Source organism: Aristolochia californica, unplaced genomic scaffold (assembly GCF_029961685.1).
Source record: "Aristolochia californica isolate CCGP_79_NKW_82.1479 unplaced genomic scaffold, dmAriCali1.0.hap1 SCAF_12, whole genome shotgun sequence".
NCBI lineage: Eukaryota > Viridiplantae > Streptophyta > Magnoliopsida > Piperales > Aristolochiaceae > Aristolochia > Aristolochia californica.
The window spans coordinates 16,472,194-16,496,650 of record NW_027181793.1 but is presented as its reverse complement, the minus strand read 5'-3'; the positions used below and the strand labels follow the sequence as shown (position 1 = coordinate 16,496,650).

General features: G+C 38.4%; 1 protein-coding gene across 1 annotated transcript; it reads right to left on the bottom strand.

The window, feature by feature from the left end:
- Positions 1-240: 240 nt before the first annotated feature.
- Positions 241-24,162, bottom strand: LOC137946128 (regulator of nonsense transcripts UPF3-like). Its single transcript, XM_068792326.1, has 12 exons — positions 23,698-24,162; positions 22,258-22,364; positions 13,407-13,502; positions 13,186-13,284; positions 12,974-13,053; positions 12,634-12,744; positions 7,004-7,139; positions 5,994-6,088; positions 1,822-2,590; positions 1,618-1,733; positions 1,460-1,511; positions 241-1,081 (listed from the first exon to the last, which is right to left on the bottom strand). The coding sequence occupies exons 1-11, from the start codon at positions 23,835-23,837 to the stop codon at positions 1,473-1,475; spliced, it is 1,788 nt and encodes a 595-aa protein (XP_068648427.1). The 5' UTR covers positions 23,838-24,162; the 3' UTR covers positions 241-1,081; positions 1,460-1,472.
- Positions 24,163-24,457: the final 295 nt, after the last annotated feature.

The following is a 24,457-nucleotide window of genomic DNA, read 5'->3' as shown; positions in this document are numbered from 1 at the left end:
CCTGATTCAACTTGAACTAATCCCTAAATCGAGCTACCGAACTTCTGTTATGGACCAGACCTACCCACTGGTCAAAGTTTAAGCCAAATCTAATTATATCGGTTTATGTTTCTTGAAACCCTTAAATTACTTATGAGCATATTCCTCTTATGATAAGAAGCTGTTCCAATCTGAATGTCCGATGACCAACGAATCCTGAGCTTACAAGCAGAAGAGAAAGAATGAAGTGCAGGATCAAAGAGAACGGGGAAAATGAGCTCATACACCATTAACATGATTATCAGTCACAGAGTCAGGTTTCCGCTGGGAAAAATATACAGCAGCACCTGAAATCTGGTTACATAACAGCAAACATCTATCTTGTTTCAGCCACACACCAGAAACACCTCAACAAAACCCAAGCTTTCTTCCACCCTTTCGCTTTCCACTACCTCAGTCAGGCCGATTGATCAGGGCGGGCACCTCATATGAACACCATAACCAGGTCCCTTCCATCTTTCACACCTACCCAGTTCAAAGCAGCTCTTATTTATCCTGGATTAACACAAGTTTCAAATCTACCATATACGCCTTCTCAACAGAGGATCCATATAGACAGCAAGTGAGAAACAGCACTCAACTGTTTCTTTTTTACCAAATATTTACAGTTTTACCAAGAACAAATTAACCTAAACCAGGATTCCTGCAAACCCAATGTGTTAACCTGCATCCTCTTTTATGCCACCTAGCACCCCCCAGGACAAATCCAGGAATCCTTTAGTCGATCAAGGAGGGATTCCTTGTACTAATCTTCCGTGTTTGTTTGTCACAAGCATCGGAACTTCATGATTCTGTGTGAGCAAAACCTCGACGTGTATCTTCAGATTGACTAATCTTCTGTCTTATTAGATCAAAGGTATGCCTGCTGCGCTTAAAACTCATGGGTTCCTTCCCTTGATTACTGAAATATTATGGCAGCCGCAAACCCCTTCACAAGGTAAAACACCAACAGAATTTATGTTTCACAGCTTGTAGGGAAACCAAAATTTGTTAAGAGACAATGCCTGCTTCCAAACTGAAGTCTGCCAATGCATGACAGGAGCTGAAAGATGGAACAAGTTGAACAGATTAAGATAGATATACTTGCACCAAAATGTTCTGTAACATCAAATATATGGCAAATCCAATACATAATTGCTTACCGTATCTGCAAATACCAACCCAATTAAAAATCCTTAAAATACTGTTGTTGTAATAATTTTATTTGGATGACAGGAATTCAAATAGAATTAGCATGTTCAAAACCACAATCCAACTTGATGCATAAACAGATGTCTTTTCATTTGTGTGAAGTTGTCTTGCTACATCTTATATATACTTTATTTTACCAAAAAAAGTATCAAGTGACACATTTTCAACTCCATTTATAAAATATGCAAAAATATAAGTACAATAACAGTTAGAAATGGAAAGAGCTTACCACTTTAAAAAGATCAAGAACCAGGTCCTGACTTCTGAACCCATACTTGTTTCTGAATCAAATAAAAACCAAGAAAAAACTATTTCAGCCAAAATGAACTGAATGGCTTGATCAGAACAAATAAATGTTGTAAATCAACCAAAAACTTATTATTTCACCTCATGGGAACCATAGACAGTAGCACCTCTTTTAGAAGGCTTTCCTTCAGAAAGATTTATCAATCCATCATCCTTTAACCCATGAGGTCCACGCCGACCCCCATGTCTATGAGAACCTAAAAAAGAATTGCAGAGAGAGAGTATAAGGATTTGTAGGAAAATAGTACACATGAATCACAAATGTTCAAGCTGCAAGGATCTAACCATTCTCTACAGAGGACAAACTGCTACGAGCATTTCCAACATTTTTACTGTCTCCAATCTTGTTTCCACCAGGTAATTCAACTTTCATTTCACCAAAATCATGGGCTAATAAGGAATTATTACTGCACCCAACACTAGAATTCTGGGCCCCTGCATCCAGGTTACGGGACTTCCCTCCTATGGAATAGCTACCATTATCTGTATCCTCTATTACATCATCTCCAGCCTTACTAGGACCAATGAGTTGCGACAAAGACATGTAATCAAGAGATTCAGACATTAGTTGTGTGGGCTGTAAAGAGGATGAAGAAACAAAGTCATCACTGGTTTGAGACCCATCAGATCGGCAAAGAGGGGTCCATACCCCACGATCAGGTCTATCCTTGTTCCGAGTTCGTCTCTCAGGCTTCTCATTGATAGAAATAAAACTATGTGACTCACCGCCAAAGACCTTGTCATCCAAAGCTCTTTTCATGTCACTATCCGGAGAAGCTACATTCGAGATAATAGAAATATCATCTTTCAGAATAGAGCGGATATTGGTAGGCCTAGGGGGGCGCTTTTCCTTTTCAATGTTTGACTGTTGTGGTTGCTGGTCAGATGAGCCTGCTGCTGTAGATGGTTGATTTTGGCGCAAATCCTTGTTTGAGAGTATGCTTCTAATGATTCTTCCACTAGCCTCACGCCGTTGGTTTTGTTTAAATCCTGTTGAACCTGGTGAATTTCTCACATGGGAAGTCGCACCATGTTGACTTGTACCACCAGATGCCTGCAAAAACAGATCAAAGTTGTATCAAGTTCCTCTTCTAGATTAAAATAATACAAAACCTTAGAATAACTCAATATCAAGAATAGATGACTATAACACAGCCAAACTGACAAGTAGCTGAGAGCAGCCCAATCAAACCCAATTGAACCTTTAGCAAAAAACTGCCAGTTAAAATTCATGGAGCTTACAAAGTTCAAAACATGCATAGAAATACAATAGTGTAAAATAGCAAAGGCTCTGTCATCGTATCTAAATGGCTAAGCTAAAGTTCAAGATACTCAACATACAGAAAAGATAAATCCTAAAAAAATGCACAAACATGATCTAATATTCAAAAATGAAGAGAAACAAGGTTGTGCTTAGGGATGAAGAACAATGGCAGATGTCAGCACCGGCATTCAACAAGAAAGTGTACCTTTTAAATAAACAGTAATCAGGCAACAGGTTATTATAACTCCACCCATGTACTGCGAAGAGCAACTTGGAAGACCTGGACTGTATAAAACCTCTAAAACGTCTTACGCTTTTCTTCCTATTGAAAAGTGTGAAATTTCATGAACTTACAAGAGAAGAGAAAAACGATCCATCAAAAAGAAAGAGAAAGACGAAATGGGAGAAGAGAGCTGAAAAAGAAAAAATTCACATTGAATTATAAGAGAATGTTTAGGGTTCCCTCTTCTCTCCTATTTATAACATAAAACAATATAAAAAAAACACTAATGTCCCAGCTCCCTTTTACACCCTTGGAAATAAAATTCTATAAAAAAATACTTTTCCAGAACCTAAGTAAATAGAAATTACACCTTCTAGCACTTCCCTTCAAGCTGGAGTTTCTGACTTCAGCTTGTCATAACATATCAAAATAAAAACAAATCATAAAAAATTTTATACTTAGGTCTTCAATGTTTTCAATGAAGCAATGAGCTCTCAAATTATTAGCTTCAACTTGATAAAACAACAAAGAAACAAGTCAACGGCCTCCAATCTGTCAAAGACGACATGTCACGAAGTGCTGCTATGGGTAATGTGTGTGTGGGAAAACTGAAAAAGTTACCCTTCAATCCTCTTCAATTCTCCATTCTTTCAATCCTTCATTCCTTCAATTCTTCAAAAGCATATGTCACCCTTCAATCCTCTAGTATCAACCAGAAAAGTACTACTAGAGGTTTCATATCCTACCCTTGAACATAACTTGGATGTTGCCTCTTGCATAAGACACATCCACACTTAAAGTACTCACCCTATCGCAGGTATGGATAAGGATAGAACAAAGGACCTGTTTTTGACACCAAGGAGGGCTAGAGAGAAAAACAAACTTTAATTATGCTGGACTAAGTGACATAATTGATCCTAAACAAGCAGCCCACTAAGATGAATCTTAGAAACCTTATGTTATTAAAACACCACCAAAGTCAAGACCAAACCTGCTTTTTATGAAACCAGAAAGGTAGCAACAATACTAAGGGCGTTGTGCAGTTTACTAAGCATCATGAAACAACAGAAACATCAATGCCACAGAACCAACACTCAACAATAACAAACAATTCAAGAAGCAAACAGCAAACATTGCAACGACCCATGCAGAAATAGCACCAAATAGCCCTATATACTAATGACGATAAATCGATAGCAACCAACTTAATTCAGAACTAACATGGACTTAAGACCAGCACATAAAAAGATAAAGACAAATTAAGATGAACCTCAATTAACAGCAAGAAACAACAAAGACAGCAGCAACACTTGAAGGACTTTCCAAAACAAAACAGATTACCATGCTTACACATTGTTGTACGTGTTAAAACAAGAAAGTTTCTCAAAACAAAACGAAAAACAGCATTAATTCCAAATTTAAATAGGACACTTTGGAAAAAGAAACTCTTGCAAAAAAGACTTATGTTGGTAGAATTTGGGCAAAGCAAAAAATGCAGCTCAAAAAGAGAAGACACAAGTATACATGGCTATTGGTGCTGTGAAAAAAGAATCACAAGTATAAAAGATTATTAGTGCTTCTGATAAGATTCAATGAGAAAATACTTTCCCAGAAACCTAAGTAAATAGAAATAACAACTTCTAACAAAAAGCATACAATTATCAGCAAGGCCTCATCTCAGATATGAGTCAAATGACTAGATGATGGAGTAGGAAATAAAGATATTTATTGGTGTGGTGTAATAACGAACCAAAAAATTTCATTAGTGCAAAGAAACTGTGGATTTGGTTAAGATGAGAAATAAGCTCATGGATTCCATCTATACTCTTCAATTAAAATTGATCTAAACTCTTTTTTTCAAAACTGATGGAAATACGGTCATATAAATACAAGAATTTCTTTTATATCTACCCAAAGGCAGAACTAGACCAAGCTTAATTTGTGTATTAATCAATTGCAGGCCAGACATAAGAACTTAAACAGAACCATATCCACGGTTCACAGATGCTGCGGGGCAGTTTCATGGTGGGTTTTGCAAAACCCAAACATGCTTTGCAATACCCTGACCAGACTCCAAAACTAAACAACAACCCATCCCCAACCACTAACAGATGATATATGAAAAGAATAGGTTACCTTTCAGATCATTAGGCAAATCACCAAGCATATGATTTCTTTTTCTGAATTAGAGAGATATGATAACAAGGATGGAAAAACATAATGAAGAGAAATAAAAACAGACAAAGAGCCGAAGTATCAATGAGAAAGAGAGAACAACCGGTTTTGTTGTTTAGGGCAACTCTCGCTGTGTAACTCACCCAAATAATCCTCACCTTTCCAAATATTAACTTAAACTAAAAAATAAGCATTCTTTTAAGAAAAAGAAAGGTTAAAAGATCATAAGACCCACCTCAAGTTGCACCCTTACATTTTCTTTGTATCCAAAATGGTCAATCTCTCACACTTTAACCCTTGAATTTTTGAAAATTATCTAGACTACACTAGATCTAGTATGTCTTTAAAAAAAAGGAAAAAAAAGACTAAAGAGGTTCACAATGACCTTGATTTTGTCACTACAAATCCACACAGGTCTAAGTTAATTTGTTTCTGCTGATAGGCTCCAACTGCATCAAGGGGACTATAATTTTTTCCTTCACAGAGCCACTGCTTGAAGACAAATTTATTCCACTTCCTTGCTCAAAGCAGAGCAAAGCAGGGAGGCTACTCTGTACTTTGCCCAGTTTACCACTACCATGGATGCTCTCCAGGAAGAAGACTTGATGGTTTATTTGGATAGAATTCACATGGCCAAAGGTTGATATAGAGTGGTCAAGCAATCTGACCCAACCCCACTTCAGGAAGAAGACCCTTCGTATTAACAAGAGAAGCGACAAGATTTAAGAAGCAGTTGACTACGAATCAATGAAGATGATGAAAATCACATCATAGAACTCAAGATCCAATGCCTACCTGAACAATTTCTCTTTCTTTTCCTTTCAGAAGCAAGACTTTCTTCTTTCCAATTTCAAATGTTCCAGACACTCCACTTGTAGATCCATCCGTAGCTGGAGCAGCAAATCAACTAATAAGTAACTACTGAGCAATAATATTTTACCCTTTGACAAACTATTGACATCTTATTACGTACAAAAGTTAATATGCAATAAGCAACAAATTCCAAACTCTCCCAATCCAATGAAGTAATTTACTTTCTGTCAACAACTTCACAATAACCATGGCAAAATTAAATTTAAGAAAATAAAAGAAGTTCAGGTCAAGAAACGAAACACACACAGAAGGACCAATATAAAGTGTTTGAATATAGACACAATTCTCTTTCAAATAATATATATAGACACAATTCTCATGGCCAGAAAAGTTGTGATGTTAAGGAACATAAAAAATGCCACTCCAACATATATGAGTATATACATGCCAAAATTTTGGGATCATGATTTAAGGAAACAATGATGCCTCAAATTTTTAAATTTTTAAAAAGATCACAACTTTTATAGTGAAAAAACCATCTCCAGCCAATTTTAGAAAACTAGGATAAGTCTTTTGCTAACAATCGTGACTAGTATGACACTAAACTGCTGTTGGAAATATCTCTTGTAATTTGAAAATCATCAAATACTTTTAAGAATGTAAAAAAAGACATTATCCTTTTGAAAGCTGATTATCGACCCATTTCAAAAAAGAAAGTTGACTATCTATGTATGCGCATTATACCCCAAATCTAGCTGAGACTTGAAACTAAAACCTCACAATGGAATCCCCATGGGCATTGAGCCACAGCCCAATTAGATACTTTTATATAATTTTTGTTTTGGAACGTTGAGCACCCCCTGTAAACTGAAGTAGGATGATATGTCCACCCTCATCTTAGAAAATATTAGAACTTACAAATTTATTTATAAAAAATCAGAATCTACAGCAGTATAAGCTTCTGAGATTATTTCTTCACAATAACACCATACCAGTTTCATCCTCTAATGTTTTTGATCCACTTGCAGATATAGCCTTCTCTGAGAGTTGCTCATCTCGCTTTGGCACTAAAAGATAAGTGGATTTCTCTTTGCTACTTGAATTCTTTGTAGTATCCCTCAAAACATACTGCAGGAGCAAGACTTTGGGTAAGAGCATAGTAGGCCAATGATATCACCAGGTCAAACAATCCGTAATCAAGTAGCAGATATTTAAAATCACTTAAGGAGCATACAAAACTACAACAAATTAAATCTATAAGTCTTGCAAGTAATAACAAGAAGATTTCACATAACCCACAAAAAAAAAAAAAATACAGTTGAAAGCAAATTCTTCAAGATTCCTCAACAATTGGTTTTAAATACACTAATAAATTGCTGCATTATGGTTCCAGGATAGCAGCCCTCAAAATCCGGTTTTAACTTGTTCACAACAGAAAAAAAATACAAGAGCTTAAATGCTATTACATTGTTAAAAGCTCATTCACCGCAGGACTGTCCATTGTTAGACCTGTGGCCCCTGTAGCCAATGCTGCTGCAGCCACTGTTTGGTAGCAAATGGGCTCCCCAAAGCTCTCCCCATTTGCTGGTGTGATTTGGCATTCTCACCTATGAAAATCTATCTAAGACAAGGAAATGCAGTGGTTAATAATATTTGTAGATTATGTGGTGATTTTGAGGAATCAGTAGATCATCTTACTCTCAGTTGTGAATTTTCATCTAGGTCTGGCACTTCATTGTCCAGTTATTCAATATGAGCATCTGTTTCCTGAATACACATGCCACCTCATTACCCAATGCACCTTCTGGCCTCTTACAAGGTAAATCTGAGTGGGCAGCCAGGTGGTTGACAAGATCATGCATGTAGGCTTGCAGGTTTGAAAATGTGTGGCTCTTAGAAAAGGACTTCAATAAGCTTGTTGATGGTTGGTGGGTTGACCTAAATGTTTTTGGCGTTCAGGGTTGGAGATCAAGCAAAGCTCAAGCCCTCAACCAAAGCTCAAGCTATGGTCAAAGGATCTCCATGCTACTGCACTACCCAAAAAGAATCCATTCTGTCCCAAATTGCTGCCCTTGACAAAGTCTAAGTAACACAGGTCTCTCTCCCCTAAACGTTTTCCACCCATTATGATCTATCAAATCCATTTTGAGCAATTGCCCATGGTTAGTGTGTTCAATGGAAATAAAGAGCACCTGATGGTTGAGCCCTAGGTAGCAGAAGGTCAATAAGGTCTGGTGGTGTTTTCAATTCGCATGAGAGATTCACTCTTGCCTCCTTTTCTGGCCCTCCTGGTATTTATGATTCTACCACAGCTAAGCTCCAAGCTCTTTGACAGATCTTCACATCTTTAAAGACTTGGGTGGACAGCTTTGGATTGAAGATGACTCTAACGTGGAGATCAGATGGTTCTCTAAAGCTCTAGACCCTCTCTTAGTGTCATTGGCAAACTTTCCATGAAATTCTTGACAATTTTTTGTTCGTTTGTTTGTTCCTAGAATCATGTTCTGAGATAGCCAATCATTTGGCTGACTCACTGGCTAAGCAAGGGGTTTCCCTTCAATCCTCGTTATATAAGGATCCCCCTCCAGCTTGTAATTTGTAATTTTGTTCTCTAGTTTTAGCTTTGAATAAAATTTGCCTCTTCCAAAAACAAAAACAAAAAAAACAAAAAAAACAAGAAGAAAAAGATCATGCATGTATACTCCTAGTTGCACATAAAGAAGGAATTTTCTAAATTTATTGTTTCTTTACGAAGGTTCATTGGTCTCATATTGCCTTTCTTAGAAAGTCTCACTGGACCCACATGACAGAAAGGACCCCTCCCCCAAATAGGCATTCTCAACCTGAATTTCGATGCAAGTACCTACAACAAACCCGAACCAGCTGATTTCAGTGGCATTATCCATGACCATCAAGTAACTATTTTTTATTTTTCACTCCTACACAGGCCATTTTGGGTGATTCTCTTATTGCAGAATCTCATGCCCTTCTACAAGGGGTCTGAATTGTTGCAAACAGCTTTCACACTGTTAATCTTCGAGGGGGGCTCTACTACCATGATCAGCTGGTTTAAATCTGGGAAAAGATCCCCTTGGATGCCCCTTCACCTTATTGAAGTTGTAGACAAAGTCCAGCAGCTCAATGTCATGTTGTACCATGGTCTGCCAACTCTCACGGGGACAGTTTACTGAGACATGCGTAAATTTGAAAGATTTAGTGATCAGACAAATTGATTTTGTCCTGCTTCATTTTGTTAGTTTCAATCTAGTTTTATTAGAGTTTTTTGTTTCTTTGGGTGCATTTCTTCTCTTGATCACTGCCCTTGTTTATGGTGCTGTGTTTCCTTTTGTATCCTCTTGCCTCTTTACTGAAATGCCCTTTTACTATTCAAAACAAAGATCAATAAAGACACAGAGAAAGAGAAAGAGAAGGAGATAATTCAAAGAATGCTTGAATAGTCTCAATCTATAAGACTATTTAAACTTCTGAGCAACTTGCTAACTGGACAAACACCATCACCCCTTACAGAAAATTTTCAACCTAATGGACCAAGAGTCCAGATCCCATGGAGAAAAAAAGGATTCAAGGATCGCATAAGTCTTATTGTTCGATTATCAGGTTAATGAATCTATTTTGGGATGAAAAAACTGCAGTCCAAATGTTACCTGAGTTGATTGGACGCTCCAAACGAACCATAGGAACTACAAATTCTTTTTATAAAACTATAATTAAAAGGCATAAAGGAGAATGGACACAAGTCCATCTATTTGATATTCCTCTTTTACAATTCACTGTTGATACTATCCATCATGGGGAAGGCACTTTTGAGCAAATTAAGAAGATGAAAACTCTCCTTGGGCTATCATCTGGGTGAAAGATCAACTGGCACAAGACCACACTGTTGAGGTATCATATTGACTCTGATTAACTTCGTTGTATGATGGACTACTTAGAAGGCTCCTAGGTCTCCCTCCCATTATCTACCTCGGCCTCCCTTTATTTGACTGTCAGCCTCACAAGAATTTATGGACCCTAATGATTGAAAAGTTTGAATGGCGCCTAACCACTTGGAGGGGAAGATGCTCTCTAAAGCAGGTCAGCTTATACTCCTCAACTCTTGCATTGTTGGAGTTCTGAACTACTACTTATCATTCATGCCGTGTCCTGCTTCCATCTACCACCACATTGAAGTCATTAAAAAATGCTCCCTCTGGTAGGGTACTGGAAATGAGTTTAAGTACCACCTTGTGAGCTAGAATGAAGTTTGTTGGCCTAAACCTCTTGGCAGGTTGGGTATCCGCCTCACTAGAGATATGAACGGGGATCTCTTACTCAAATGGCTCTGGAAATTCAACTCCTTCCCAACAAGCATGTGGATACTTATGGTTGTTGCTAAACTTCACTAGAAGGATGCATGGTGGACTATTAGTGGGAGGGCGAAGCAGTTTGTCTCTGCTTTGGAGGTCTTTCTTTCTTCTTCTCCTAATATTTGGGGTAGCGATTCGCTGTTATGTTGGAAATGGATCAAGGATAAAATTCCGGAATGACTGGTAGAGTGGGATGGGACCAATAAAAGATTCCTATAGTTCCCTATTGCAAATCACTACTCATCGCATCGCGAGATTACTGTTGCTGTTGCATGATGCCAATACTTGGAATCTTCATTTCTTGCATGGCCAAAAGAATGGAGAAGCACTTGATGTTTGCCATCCAACTAGCGAAATTGGTGTTGTTAGGATCCAAAGGTATGTGCAAGACAAAATGATTTGGATGGTTGAAGACAATGCTAAGGTCTCCTCGGCATATAGACACATCAATGGATGGACTGCTAACCTTTTGGAGCATGAGGTTGCTATTGCTTTCACGCCCTTTTGCCTCCTGCAAAATAAAGTTCTTTCTTTGGAGCGCCTACCTCAACAAGATCCTTACAACTGACAATCTTCGGAGGCGAGGCAAACACAATCCATGCATCCTATGCCCTCTTTGCAATGTGAGGAGAAAAGAGTCATTCACCTTCTCCTTCATTGCCCATTCGATTGGCGGGTATGGTCCACTCTTCTTGATCACATTGGCTTGTAGCTTTGCCTTCTAAAGGACTTCATTGGCACTTACCAAATGTTGTAAGGGACTAATATCCCTTAGTTGGGACAAATGCTCTCTAAGCGTGTCTTGCGCATATCCCTTGGTACCTTTGGAAAGAAAGAAAAATCAATGATTCAACTGTAGATTTGGAAGTGAAGAGTAGACCACTAGTCACATTATTGACAAGTGCCTTCCTAGCTTCATATGAGAAAGGAGTTTGAGTGCCTATTGGATATTCCTCTCCGTACCAACTGGTGCATTACGGCTCACATGTCCATCCCTTCCGAGCTTCCTACTCTGAAAGAATGGCAGCAACCTCATCCGAGCACCCTTAAGCTCAACTTTGATGGTAGTGGTCTTGGTAATCTTGGTAAAGCTGGCTTTGGTGGAGTTTTTCAGGATTTTGATGGCACTCCTCTTATTACATATCCAGGCCCATTGGAATTTCTGATTCTACATATGTTGAGCTTTATGCCCTGCTCCAAGGGCTCATTATCTATTATGGCCACCTCAACGGTCCCCTACTCATTATAGGAGGAGACATTGAAGTACTAATTAGTAGGTGCTCCTCCTCTTGTGATCCCCCTTGGCGCCATTGGGATGTTTGTTATGAGATTATTGATATTGTATCTTTAATTTTGTGTTACTGGTCTCACGTTCCTAGATCAACAAATTCCTTTGCTAACTTTGCTTGCTAAGCCAGGAGCCTCCCTCCGATCTCTTATTGTAAAGGGAGTGCTCCCTTGACTTGTGTGTCTTGTCTGCTGGAATAAAATCATTACCCTTTTCAAAAAAAAAAAAAGTCCATCTAAACTTAGGTGCAGCCAATTTTTAAATTAGCCATTAAACTTGAATTGAATAATTTCAAACTTACATTTGTTTAATATTCCACCTATGTTGATGTTCTTTTATGATTTTTTACTTATTTATATTAATTTAATGATAAAATAAAGATAATGGAGATTACTATAAATATTACAAAGTAAATAGCCTTCCTATAAATAATATAACCTTTTTAAGGAGAAAAAGTTGTCTGCAACAACAAATGGCTGGACTTGAGCCTAGTCTCCTTTCCTTCTCATTAAAAATATCATTATTTGAGATACAGATGTTATATATGAATGAGAAGTCCCCTACCTTAGGTGCAATAGGAACTATTCATGTTCGCAATTCAAGTAACCAATAAATTCACAGCCTAACCTCAAAATCACACTCCAAGACTATAAAGCTAGCTTACTGCATAAGATCCCTTGAGGTTAAACATGCCTAGAGTAGGGGCACTCTAATCAGCCTGCTGCCCATCAGCAATGGGGCTTCATACTCACATAGTACTGCTTCAACTTTCTTAAGGAATTCTACCCATCAAACAATAAAGTTCTAACCAATCCACTTAAAAGTTTTGTACATCATGTAAGTTGATGCTGAAAAAATCCTGGGAAGCAATCAGCTGAATAGATAAACGTTAAACAACTCTGGACAATCTATATTTTGGTAAACACCAGGCAAAAAACAAAGAAGTGTAGTGTAGAACTTATAATACCATTGAGGTGGAAATCCTCCGTTTCTCTGAACCTCGTTTACCAGAAGCTGTACTAGAACTGCCAGGTGAGGATCCACTGGCTCTTCTGCTAAGCTTTCCGTTACTTGATCTCTGTCAAAGACCATGATATGAATTTTCAGGGCCTGCTTATCAGTATCCATGGCATCTAAAATTTTTGTGAAATTATTTTAAATATTAGTAATGAAAAATAGAAAGCATGATCAACAACACCCAATAGAACATGAAGCCTGTCATTAAATATGTCATTACAGACTTCAAGCAATGACAAAAGATGCCATCAACTTTTACACAAATGGAGAAATTAATCCTTATGCTATACCTGGGACCCACTCTTAGCCGCTCTTTTCTGTCGGACAAAAACCATCAGAGGTGTAACAACAGGAGATTCCTTTGGTTGGCCTGGACAAACCAAATGAGGAAGTTTCCATCACACAATACACAAATGTGTCTCTTTATCTCACAAACAAGAATATTCTTTGAATTTGCTGAAAAAATATGTGCTAGCGTATGTATCATGCACGAAAAACTAACCAGCTCGTTCTGCTTCTTTCCTTTCCAGTTGTATCTCCGCGCTAGGAAGATTTTCAGCAGGTTTAGCAAGAAGCTCAAGAAACTCCAAGTATTCAGGATCTAATTATTCATCAAAGAACTGTTTGTCATTAAAACAGAACAGCTGACATATATGAGTCAGCATAATCCGTAATGAACCATTGAGAATTCAACTTGCAGACAATTACAAAAAAAGAAAATACCTTTAAAGATGGTTCCCTCACGCCCATCCTTTTTTGACCAAGGCTTTGGAACACGTTGTGATGGTGCATACTCCACAATAGTTTTAAACTGAGCACCTGAAAGTTGACAAAATAGAATAAGCATACTGTTAAAAATAGTGAAGGGTATTTTCGTCTTTTTCATATGCTGTAGTAGCTAGAGTTTGCATTATTTCATTCAGCATGTTTAGATGTGTCTCCAGATTCATGTTCATATAGTTTGAACATGTACATTAGTATATATAAAGGATTTGGTATATTTAAGTGAGCAGGGGTATTTGTGTAATTAGCATAAATTTCACTTAACAAAAGATGGGGAGGTCGTGCACAATCCCCAAGGAGACTCCTTTCAGCAGTCTCTTCATTCTCCCTTCTTCTCTCTCAATTTCTCTCTTCTTGATTTTTTACTTTTTCTCATGGTATTAGAGCAGATTATCCTGGTTTGACAGCCTCTATTTCTTATGTTCTATCAAGGACTGCGACATCAAAAGGAAGAGGCACTTGGAATTAATGCCCTGGTGATTGGTAAAAAAACCAGTTTTTCCACTTTTTTTTTCTACCATAACTTAAGGGTAGTTGATTTATACTATCCTGAGTGCAGTTTAATTATGATCTAGAGCCTTGGAAAGACTCATTGGTGAGAGTTTCTCCCTCCTTGCTTGGTGTGCAACCCAATACTGGGTTTTTTTACTGCATCACCCTCTAGAAAGGTGACATCAGCCCTGGATTGCTAGTTTTGTGTTATTCACGAATGTGAAGTCCCTCTATTTTGGTGAAATTGGGTCAACCTAGGTTTGTGCGAGCATTGCATAGAAACCCTATTTTTTTGTGAAATGGGGCCCACCTATTTTGTGCACCTAGCCTATTAACCGGAGTCTTTATTAGCTGAATTGTGATTGATTTGTGATTCTCATGACTGATTCCAGTGAGATATACACCCCTCAAGAAAGGTAGGGAATTCTAATGGAAAAGATTCCATTGTGATAACTTCAGAGAAGTTGAATAGGCAGAACAACCTTAGCTGGTCTAAATCAGTACGGATGTATTTACAGACCAAGCAAAACTCAAAATATATCATAGAAGATCCCCATGCGCCTATGAATGATGACCGGAAGACAAAAGATTGTCAGGTTATGACCTGGATGATCAACCGTGATGATTCTAAGTTAAGGAATCAAATTATGAATTGTGAGACAGCAAAAGATATGTGTCTCCCTAGAATCCATAAATGCACAAGAGAGCAATTTGTCTCGAGTACAACCTTTTTCAGTCTCAAGAGAGGTAACAGACCTATTACAATGTATTAAAGTGAATTTCTAGGCATGTGGCAGAAGATAAATGTGCATTTACAAATGAGCAGGAATTAAGAAAACAGCAGAGCCAGTTGTTGGTTGCTAAATTTTGACGCCTGGGTTCTGAATTTGATGGAGAAAAAACACAATTACTTGCTTCAAAAGATATACCTACCTCGTCTATTTCATTCAACCGAATCATGCAAGCTGAAACTACTGTTGTACCCAGAGGTGGTAAAGGAGTTAAGGTGGTGGATGCTTCTGCACTTAATATTTCTAGTTTCATAGAGTGCTCTAAAGGTCATGAAGTATCAGTAGAGGCAAAGGTAGAGATGGATCTAGACTAGATCCAAGTTGAGGTTATGGTAAATTTGAGAGGAAATGTAATCATTGTGGCAAATCCAACCACTTCTCAAACAAGTGGTGGATCAAGTTTGGTAAGCTAGCATGGGCAAACTCAAGCTTTCATGAGACCAGTAACACTCCTACTGAGGTGGCAAGCCATATACTAGGGTCATCTAAAGAAATGCACCAACTCCTACAGCAACAACAACGTACGGCTCAATTGTAAACTGCCTCTTCCTCAACATCTATAACTCAAACTTCCATTCCCATAGTCAATCTTGCAAGTAGAGGTACATCAGCTCTTCATGTGTGGTCATCCTCCACTTGGGTTCTTGACTCAGATACCACTACACACATGTTAGGTATGCATCCTTGTTTTCCAACTTGAAAGAGTCATCTGATGTTAAACAGGTCACCTTAGCCGATGGTCTGTTTCATTAGTTCAAGGAGTCAGCACCTTAGTTCCTTCCTCTTCCATGTCTCTGCAGTTTGTATTATTTGCTCCTAAGTTTCCCCTGCATTTGTTATCTATTGGTCAACTCACTGAATCTATGAACTATTCAGTGACATTTTACCCTTCACATTTTCAGGATCTTACAACAAGGAAAATGATTGATTCCGCGCATGAGAGAGGCGCATTATATTATCTAGAGAGCCACTCACCCGAGTGATCACTACATGCTATAGACTAAACAAGTTCACCTCAATAGTGGCACCTATGGTCAGGTCACCCTTCTCCAACAAATTGGTTCAATTTTTTTCCTAGATTTCCTTTCAGTCTTTCTATTCAGTGTGATTCATGCCAACTAGGCAAGCATCACCAGACACCATTTCCATTAAATCATTCCAAAAGTAATTGGTTGTTTGACATTGTTCATTTTGATGATTGGGGTTCCTTGTCCTGTGACTAGTATGTTTAGTTACAAGTATTTTGTTTCATTTATTGATGATTTCAATAGAGATGTATTTGGGTGTGTCTCCTACAGGAGAAATCTGAGGTGTTTCATGTATTTCAAACATTTTATAATGAAATCAAAAATCAGTTTGATACGTCTATTTGTTTCTTCCCACCAATAATGGCTCACAATTCATGAACCAAAAGTTTGATTTGTTTTTTCAAGAACGTGGGATCATACATCAATTTGCCTTTGTTTCTACCCCACAGCAAAACAGTGTGGCTAAAGGCAAACATTGTCATTTATTAGAAGTGACTCGTATTATGTTATTGCATATGATTGTTCCCAAATTTTATTGGGGTGATACGGTTTTCACCGCGTGTTTTCTTATCAACAGGGTGCCTCTTCTATCCTTGGGAGGCAGGTTCCTATACAGGTACAGATGTCTTTTGTTACTTTATTCCCTCTATCTCCTCATGCGTTTGGGTGTGTCTAGTTTGCACATGTGTTTGGCCCTTCCAGAGATAAACTTTCTCCTCGTGCAGTTAAACGTATTTTTCTAGGAATTCTCGTACACAAAAAGGATACAAATACTTCTGCCCTTCCGCTAAGAAGACATTTGTATCTGCTAATGTGATATTTTTTTTTGGATACTTCGTTCATTGTTTCATCCACCATAGACACGTCCTTATGTTCCAAATCCTATGAAGAAGGTTCCCAGTTTTTTATCTGGTGCTACTGTTGAGAATCCACTACAAGTATATCATAGACGACAAGTGCCTCAAGATCAAGTTGTTGTTCTCTCTCTCACACCTAATCATAACTTGCCCTCGTCTGTGGATCTAAAGGTAAGTGATCTACACCACCTTATTGCCCTCCAGAAAGGTGCTCGCAAAGGGACCTATTATCCTATTTTAAACATTGTTTCCTTTGATTCGTTGTCTGATCACTATAAGCAATTTGCCTTGTCTCTCTCTTCTTGCACTATTCCTTCTTTTGTGCAGGATGTTCTTTCATCTGCACAATAGAAGCAAGCAATGTAAGTTGAAATGGCAGCACTACTAGACAGAGGTGTGTGGCAGTTGTGTAGACGTATTTGAGGCATTTTCTCCAGTTGCCCATTTGTCTTCTGTCAAGATTTTAATGTCAGTAGCAGTAAATCAACAATGGCCATAATGTCGGCTTGATATTAAGAATGTGTTTTATATGGTGATCTGAAGGAGCAAGTGTATATGGAGCAACCACTTGGGTTTGTTGCTCAGGGGGTGATTTGGAAAATATGCAAGCTCGAGAAAGCTATGTATGATCACAAACAGATCCCTCGAACCAGGTTTGAAAATTTTAGCCAGATTGATAAGTCTGTCGGGTTTTCCAGAAGTCACTGCGATCATTCCCTCTTTGTTATGAGAAGATCATCTAATATCGTGGTATTGTTGGTGTATGTGGATGACATCATCTTATCCGGTAGTAATATGAAAGGGATTGAGGAAGTAAAAGCCCATTTGGCAAAACACTTTCAAACTAAAGACCTTGGATAATTAAAGTATTTTTTGGACATTGAGGAAGTTAAAAGTAGGGCAGGTCTTGTCTTGACCCAAAGAAAATATGTCACAGATATGCTACAAGAGTATGGGTTGTTGGTGGCCAAATCAGTTGAGACTCCCATGGATGTTGGAATTGAGTTCCATAATGAACAGAGCATACTGTTGGTTGGTTGGCAAACTCATATATGCTATTGTGAATAAACTTTACATATCCTTTGCTATAAGTGTTGGTTAGTTAATTCATGGAGTGCCCCTCGCAAAACTCACCTTGAAGCTACATAAAGAATCTTAAAATATTTGACACGTTATCCAGAAAAAGGGTTATATTTTAAACAGCATAGCAACTTGAAGACAGAAACGTTTTTGGATCTAAACTTGACAAGAAATCTACTATGGGTTTTTGTGTGCTTCTAGAGGCAATCTAATAGTTGGAAGAGCAAGAAACAATATGTTTTTTTTTTTTTGAAAAGGTGTGTATAGACTATTAAAAAGAAGAGAGAAGTACAAATCAAACCTATGAGAGATGGTCTTCCTACACAAGTGAAATGCCTACCCTAGCCTGAATGTCTGCCAAATGCTTGGCAGAACGAGGAATGTGCTTCGAAGTACAATTCAAAAGGTAAATTAAATTACAAATTTCTAAGTACATGTTCCAATGACGCCACAGTGGTTTGATGGAGTTTGCACACCAGTTAATGATGCAAGAAACAGAATGTGGTAACTTGTTCTAGTGCATACGCTAATTATAGAGTCATGGCTCATTTTTTTTTTTTTGAAAAGAGTGAATTTATTAAAACAAATAACAAGAAGGAAGATACAACCTGGAAGGAGGGGGGGGAGGGAGGGTTCCCATCACGTCAAAGGATTGAAGGGATGTGCCCCGTCTAGCTTGAGAATCAGCAAGGTCGTTGGCTGATTTGGGCACATGTGCCCAAGTACAATTGAGGGTGGAGGTAATGGTACATATATCTAAGAAGACAACACAATGTCTCCACAGTGGAGTTTTGGAATTGGCGCACCAGTCAATAACCACCTAGGAGTCACCCTCAATGATAAGGGGACCCGAGAACTGGTCTCAAAAGATGGTAAGGACGTGATAAAGGCCAGCAAGCTCAACCAAGGTAGAATACGATATGCCAAGGGGGTCAATGAACGAAAGCAGAAGGTTACCATTGCCCGAATGGATGACACCACCAAAGCCCGTAGGACCTGAACAGCCAAGGCCACTACCATCAAAATTCAACTTGAAGCAACAAGGTGGTGGGAGATTCCAAGCTTCCATAGTGGGAGGGTGGGTGGGGCCTGACTTGGTGCAACCAGGTGCCAGTTTCTACAAAGATGAAAGTTGCGTAAATGGGGGAATTCCTTCTTCAAAAGGAGCCAAATAGAGACCTGGCTAGCAATAGATTCAGCAAGCATAGTAGAAATGGAGGCATTGTGTGCAAAGTTCCTTTTGTTTCTCTCCTTCCAGAGATCCCAAGGGATATGACCCACACAGTTGGAGACGAGCATTCTGCCTAGCTTTGGAAACCGAGAGCCAATGAGAGAGTGAATCATAGACGACAGGTCGCAAGTGATGCAGTATTGGATGTCAATCCGATTCAGAAGATTGGCCCAAATTTCTTGGGCAAAATGGCAGTGGAGGAGCCCGTAATTGACTGATTCTGAAGAGGTGCAACACAAGGGGCAGGTGGGATCAGGGATTGAAGCCTCGTGCTTGAGTAAGTTGTCAAACGTGCAGATTTTGTTTTGGCAAGTGCACCAAACGAAGAAATTAGCGTGAGGAAGCACATAGAGGAACCAAGCCAACGCAGCTAGGTGGCTAGAGCAAGGAGTAGTGTCGCCAAAGTATTGTATGCTGAAGTGACCGAGAAGGAGCCCTTCGGGCAGGGGGTCCAAATGAGTTGATCCAAAATAGTGGCTCTGATTTTCACGCTTGCAAGTGTGGGGAGTAGATTTGAAGCTTCCATTGCCTCTACATCCGTGAGCCCCCTCTGGAATTGTATATTCCAATTTCCTCAAGAGTTAAATCTCCTCAGTCGCTTGAGCAGATGAGCAGTGTTTGTGTCAGAGATACTTCTAATGTCAAGACCGCCAAGATGAGTTGGTTGACACACTTCGGCCCATTTCACAAGGTGGTATTTTCGCTCTCCGTTGGGAACACCCCAAAGGAATGTCTGTTTCATAAACTCCAACCAGCCAGCAACAGCAGCTAGGCAGTGGAAAAAAAGAGAAAGTAGCTCGGTATTCCATGGAGGCAAGATTTTATGAAAGTGAGTTTGCAAGCCTTTGATAGGAATTTGCCTTGTTAGGTTGCTAGGCGGCATTCCATTCTTTCAATAACTGGACTCCAGCAATGTTTATTCGAAAAGCAATCCAACAACGGGAGGCCGAGATAAGTGCTCAGCAGGTTGGCAATTTTACAGCCAAGAAAGGTAGCCATGGAATGAAGGGTGTCCGACGCAATGTTGTACCCAATGATTGAGGACTTGGCCCAACTGACTTTTTGACCTGAGGAGAGTTTGAACAGGCTCAACGATACTTTGAATTTGATAACTTGTTCCATGGTGCCTTCCCCAAAGAGAATTGTATCATCGGCATACTGCAAAATAGCAATGTCCTGATCTAGCTGATTCGAGATGGGCGAAAGCCATCCAATGTGCTTAGCGTGATGAACCATCATGGAGAGCTGCTCAACAACGATCGTGAAAAGGAAAGGCGATAAAGGGCCCCCTGACGGATCCCATGAGTGCCTTGAAAATGCCCATAGAGTCATGGCTCATACAGTCAATGAATTAATGTGGGTAAGGTCTATTGTAAAGGAGTTCCATCATCAAAGAGATGAACTTATGACTATGTAATGTGACAATCAAGAAGCCATATTCATTCCCAAGAATCCAGTGTTCCATGAGAGACGAAACATATTAAAGTAGATTGTCACTTCATCCAAGATGCAATTACGAAGAAAGAGGTTATACGGTCTAGTGATCAAGTTGGAGATATGCTAACCAAAGCTTTGGGTAAACGAGAGTTTGGGATCTTTTGTAACAAGTCGTGCCTTCTAGATATATAATGTTCCATCTTGAGAGGGAGTGTTAAAAAAATGAAAAGGTATTTTCGTCTTTTTACATATATTGTAGTAGCTAAAGTTTGCATTTTTATCTCATTCAGAATTTTTAGATGTGTCTCTAGATTCATTTTCATATAATTTGAACATGTATATTAGGAGATATAAGGGATTTAGTGTATTTAAGTGAGTAGGGGTGTTGGCGAAATTTGTATCAATTTCACTTAGTAAAAGATGAGGAGGTCAAGCCGATCCCCAAAGAGACTCCTTTCAGCAGTCTCTTCATTATCCCTTCCTCTCTCTCAATTTCTCTCTTTCTTCTTGATTTTTTACTTTTTTTTCACATACAAACAGCACTAAGTACATCGACAGCAGGAAGAAAAGAGTGTGTACATAAATCAAGAATTACACTAAATAGTCTTTTGTACTAGGTATCCACATTCTATAGGTGATAGATCATCAAGTTATATTGAGCACGACATAACGAATACATAGTAGATATTTTTGTCTTTTTAACAAAAAGACTGCAAAATATTCCTGTTACCCAACTCTGCAGTTTCTCCAATAATTGCTAATGAACTCCTATTTGACCTTTACAACAATTTTCCCTTACACCAAATGCAATAAATTAGAACACTATCAATTAAAACATTTTTCTAGGGACAATTGTTCACAGCAACTTGCTTTTTATTACAATAAACAAAACTGCATGACCATCTAATAATTCTTCTCAATGTTATAGATAAATAATACCAGATCATGATAAAACATAAAACAGAAGTGAAGGAACAAGCAATTCTTCATCATAATGGAAATGCATAAATTTATTTCTTTGAAATAACTAATTTATATTGTAGATCTAAAGTAGTGTCATGCCTTCAAGTGTTTAGTGTTTAAGTATAACAAACTAACAACACAAAACACAAAAAGGTCTCCACCTAGGACAAAGTCAAATATGCATAAAAAGGGATGAATAAGAAAGAAGTAAGCAATTTTATATGGCTTAGGTATCATGATCATCATCAATAGGAAATTACACCAAGCTCCAAGTAAGCATAGAACCTCACTGACCTAAATGCTCTAATAAGAAAGAACTCAGACAGAAAACGGAATGAAACTAAAGGGCTATATCAGGCAGTGTATGTGCATTTTTTCCTTCACCTGTTTTCTTTTGCTTACTCCTCTCTTTCTCTCCCCTGCAACGATAGTTCTGCTTTTCCTAAATAAAATTTTATTCTAAGAATCATCGGAGACTTGCAGGAAGTGAACAATCCTAGAACCGCTCAGGTACAACAAACTTTGAAGTCCTTAGAACACATTGTGGCTTGTACTATTTGAACTTTCCAGTGATTTTTGAGGATTTTAATCCTTAACATGGAAGTTATTAACAAATCAAATACACCACTACAGTGACCTCATATCTGAAAAAAACTGTTGCAATTTTCTTCCTAATAGGATAAATTTGACTTCTCGTTTGTAGCAGAAGAATAGTTTCAGCAAAACCACATGAGAAAACACATAAGATGCATGCATGGTCAAACTAAAAACCCCAGCGACACTCAGCTTTTTTCACTTCCTTAGACATTTTGAGAGAAAAAGATAGTTCAACCTTGGCTGATATGATAAGGGGAATAAATACTCTACGTTAACTATGAAGGAGAGAAAAATATACTTTTGTCACACTTTCACCTTTCTCATTAACAAATACATGGCCATCAAAAAACAAAGCAAACTCCAGAACATCTTCTGACTTCTTGAAATCCATATAGGCCCGAGAATATCGGGGTTGCTTCTGGCTGCAGCACATTAAAATAAGACCTTGATAAGTGGCACATGGCATTAGGAAATATATGCTTTCATCTTAATTATAAGTAAACCAAAATTAGAATGAGAAAATAAAAATAATTAAATAGAGTGGAAACATCTATAATAAGTATCCAACTCTTGACCTTTTTGCTCTTTTTTATAGGTAAATGATACTTAAGTAAAGATATCAGTAGATAATTACCCAAAAACTTGTTACATACAGACCTAAATTGGTTAATTTCTCATTCTTTCATTAGCAGCACTGCAAACACTCTAAACAACAAACATCAAGTATCAAAGATGTTCTCAACATCCTCCAATCAGTTTATTGATCTCCCTTAGCTCCCAAAGCAGTTTTGACAAAACAAAGGTAACTTCATAACAGGTAACCTTTCACCTTAATTATGGGAACAGGGTCCACATAAGTCTCAAAAGTAGGAGAACCTAGGCAAGGATTCCATGTCACCCTTACTCTTTTATTAAAGATGGAGATAAAGGATAAAAGAGCATTATTTTTATCCTTCACGCAACAGATTGTTTCACCTGCTCAAAGTTGCTTTGCTTCTAGTCTACTTGTATTTATCCATTCATAAAGGAATGAATAGTTCAAAATGAGCCACATTACAAGCAAAAACTGCACCCCAGAAGTTTGCAGGCATGTGAAATTCGCAAATCGATAAAGTGTTTCACTCTGACATTTAGGGTTCCTTTTCATAACATTGTGGACATGACACTAACATTCGGTGATAAAAAAATAACTCAAAATTGATTCAGAGAGTTTCATCCAATCAGATAAGTACTAAAAAACAACATTTACTATTCAAATAATAATAATAATAATAAATAACATTGAGATATATCACTACTAAGGCTCACTACCCAGCGTGTGTAAGTTCACAACGCTTGTCCTTTTGCAATTCGAACCAAAAACAAACAAACAGCTGTACCCATACAATGTCAACTCTTCCAAAAAATAAGATAAAATAAAATTTTGAGATACACCAATGCTATGGTGCAATACTCAGCGTTTAAATCGTTAGTTCGTTTGCAATTCGGGCCAAAAACAACAAAAATCTGCTAAGTCATTTTCACGCGCAAAACCCAATAGCAATAGGCTCCGGATCAATAAACCCTACAATACATAACCACAACTTACATCACTATATTTTCGCAAAAATAAAAAATACAACTCGGCATCAGGAAATATAAATTTCAACAGGAAAACAAAACCCCAAAGGAATAAGTGCCAAAACACGGCAAATTAACAGTTTAAGTAAACAAATAGAAATGTCCAATTCATGCAGCGCGCAACAAACCCCTTACCTGTTCTTCCCGGGGCGGAAGCAGACCCATTTATATCGACCGGCAAACCGTTGATCGATCTGTTCAAGGAGCACCGACTGAGAAATAGCCGGCGGCAAGTGCCGCACGACGACTTTAGTACGATCGAAGGGGTCTTTCATATGAAATTCGTCTGCCCCGAAACAGATTGAAAATAAAGGGTAGAATAAGTGAACGAAAACGAAGAAGACAAAAAACCGAAAAGCGTCGAGGTGCAAACTGCACGCAGATTCTAACTTGGATTCTAATCCAAGAAAAAATTCGTCCGTGGGATTACATCTCCAGTGAGGAATTGTTCGGTCTTTAGAAGTCGAGCAGTTTTGCCCAAACTTTATTAGGGTTTGATTGGGCGGACATTTGGAGAGGAGGAGAGTGGTCAGAGAGCAGTGAGAGAAGAAAAAATAAAAGAAACAGATGAGAAATGGGAAAAAGAACGCAGAGAGGGAGACAGAATAAATATTGGGGGTGGGGTTCGGGTGTGAACAAATAGCTTTAAGTATTAGCAATTACAGGGGCGATTGCGAAGTGTGTATGACATAACGGATGGGCACGGCGCCCGCCTATGCACTCTCAGGCGGGACCCAATCAGCTCCAGCCCCGCCTAACATCGAGTTTACCCACGTTCAAAGCCTCATTTTCAAACTCTGAAGGGCACGTCAGACGTGGAAATATGACCAGTAATTTTAATCCGATTATTTCTTTGTTATTTTATCTATTTATTTATTTTTTGTACATGTAATGA

Coding starts and splice junctions, on each gene's coding strand:
- LOC137946128 (XM_068792326.1), bottom strand. CDS start 23,837: ATGAAAGACCCCTTCGATCGTACTAAAGTCGTCGTGCGGCACTTGCCG. Junction 7,140..12,633: donor GGAGGATTTCCACCTCAATG/GTATTATAAGTT, acceptor TTGCTCCTGCAG/TATGTTTTGAGGGATACTAC. Junction 6,089..7,003: donor AACATTAGAGGATGAAACTG/GTATGGTGTTAT, acceptor TTGCTGCTCCAG/CTACGGATGGATCTACAAGT.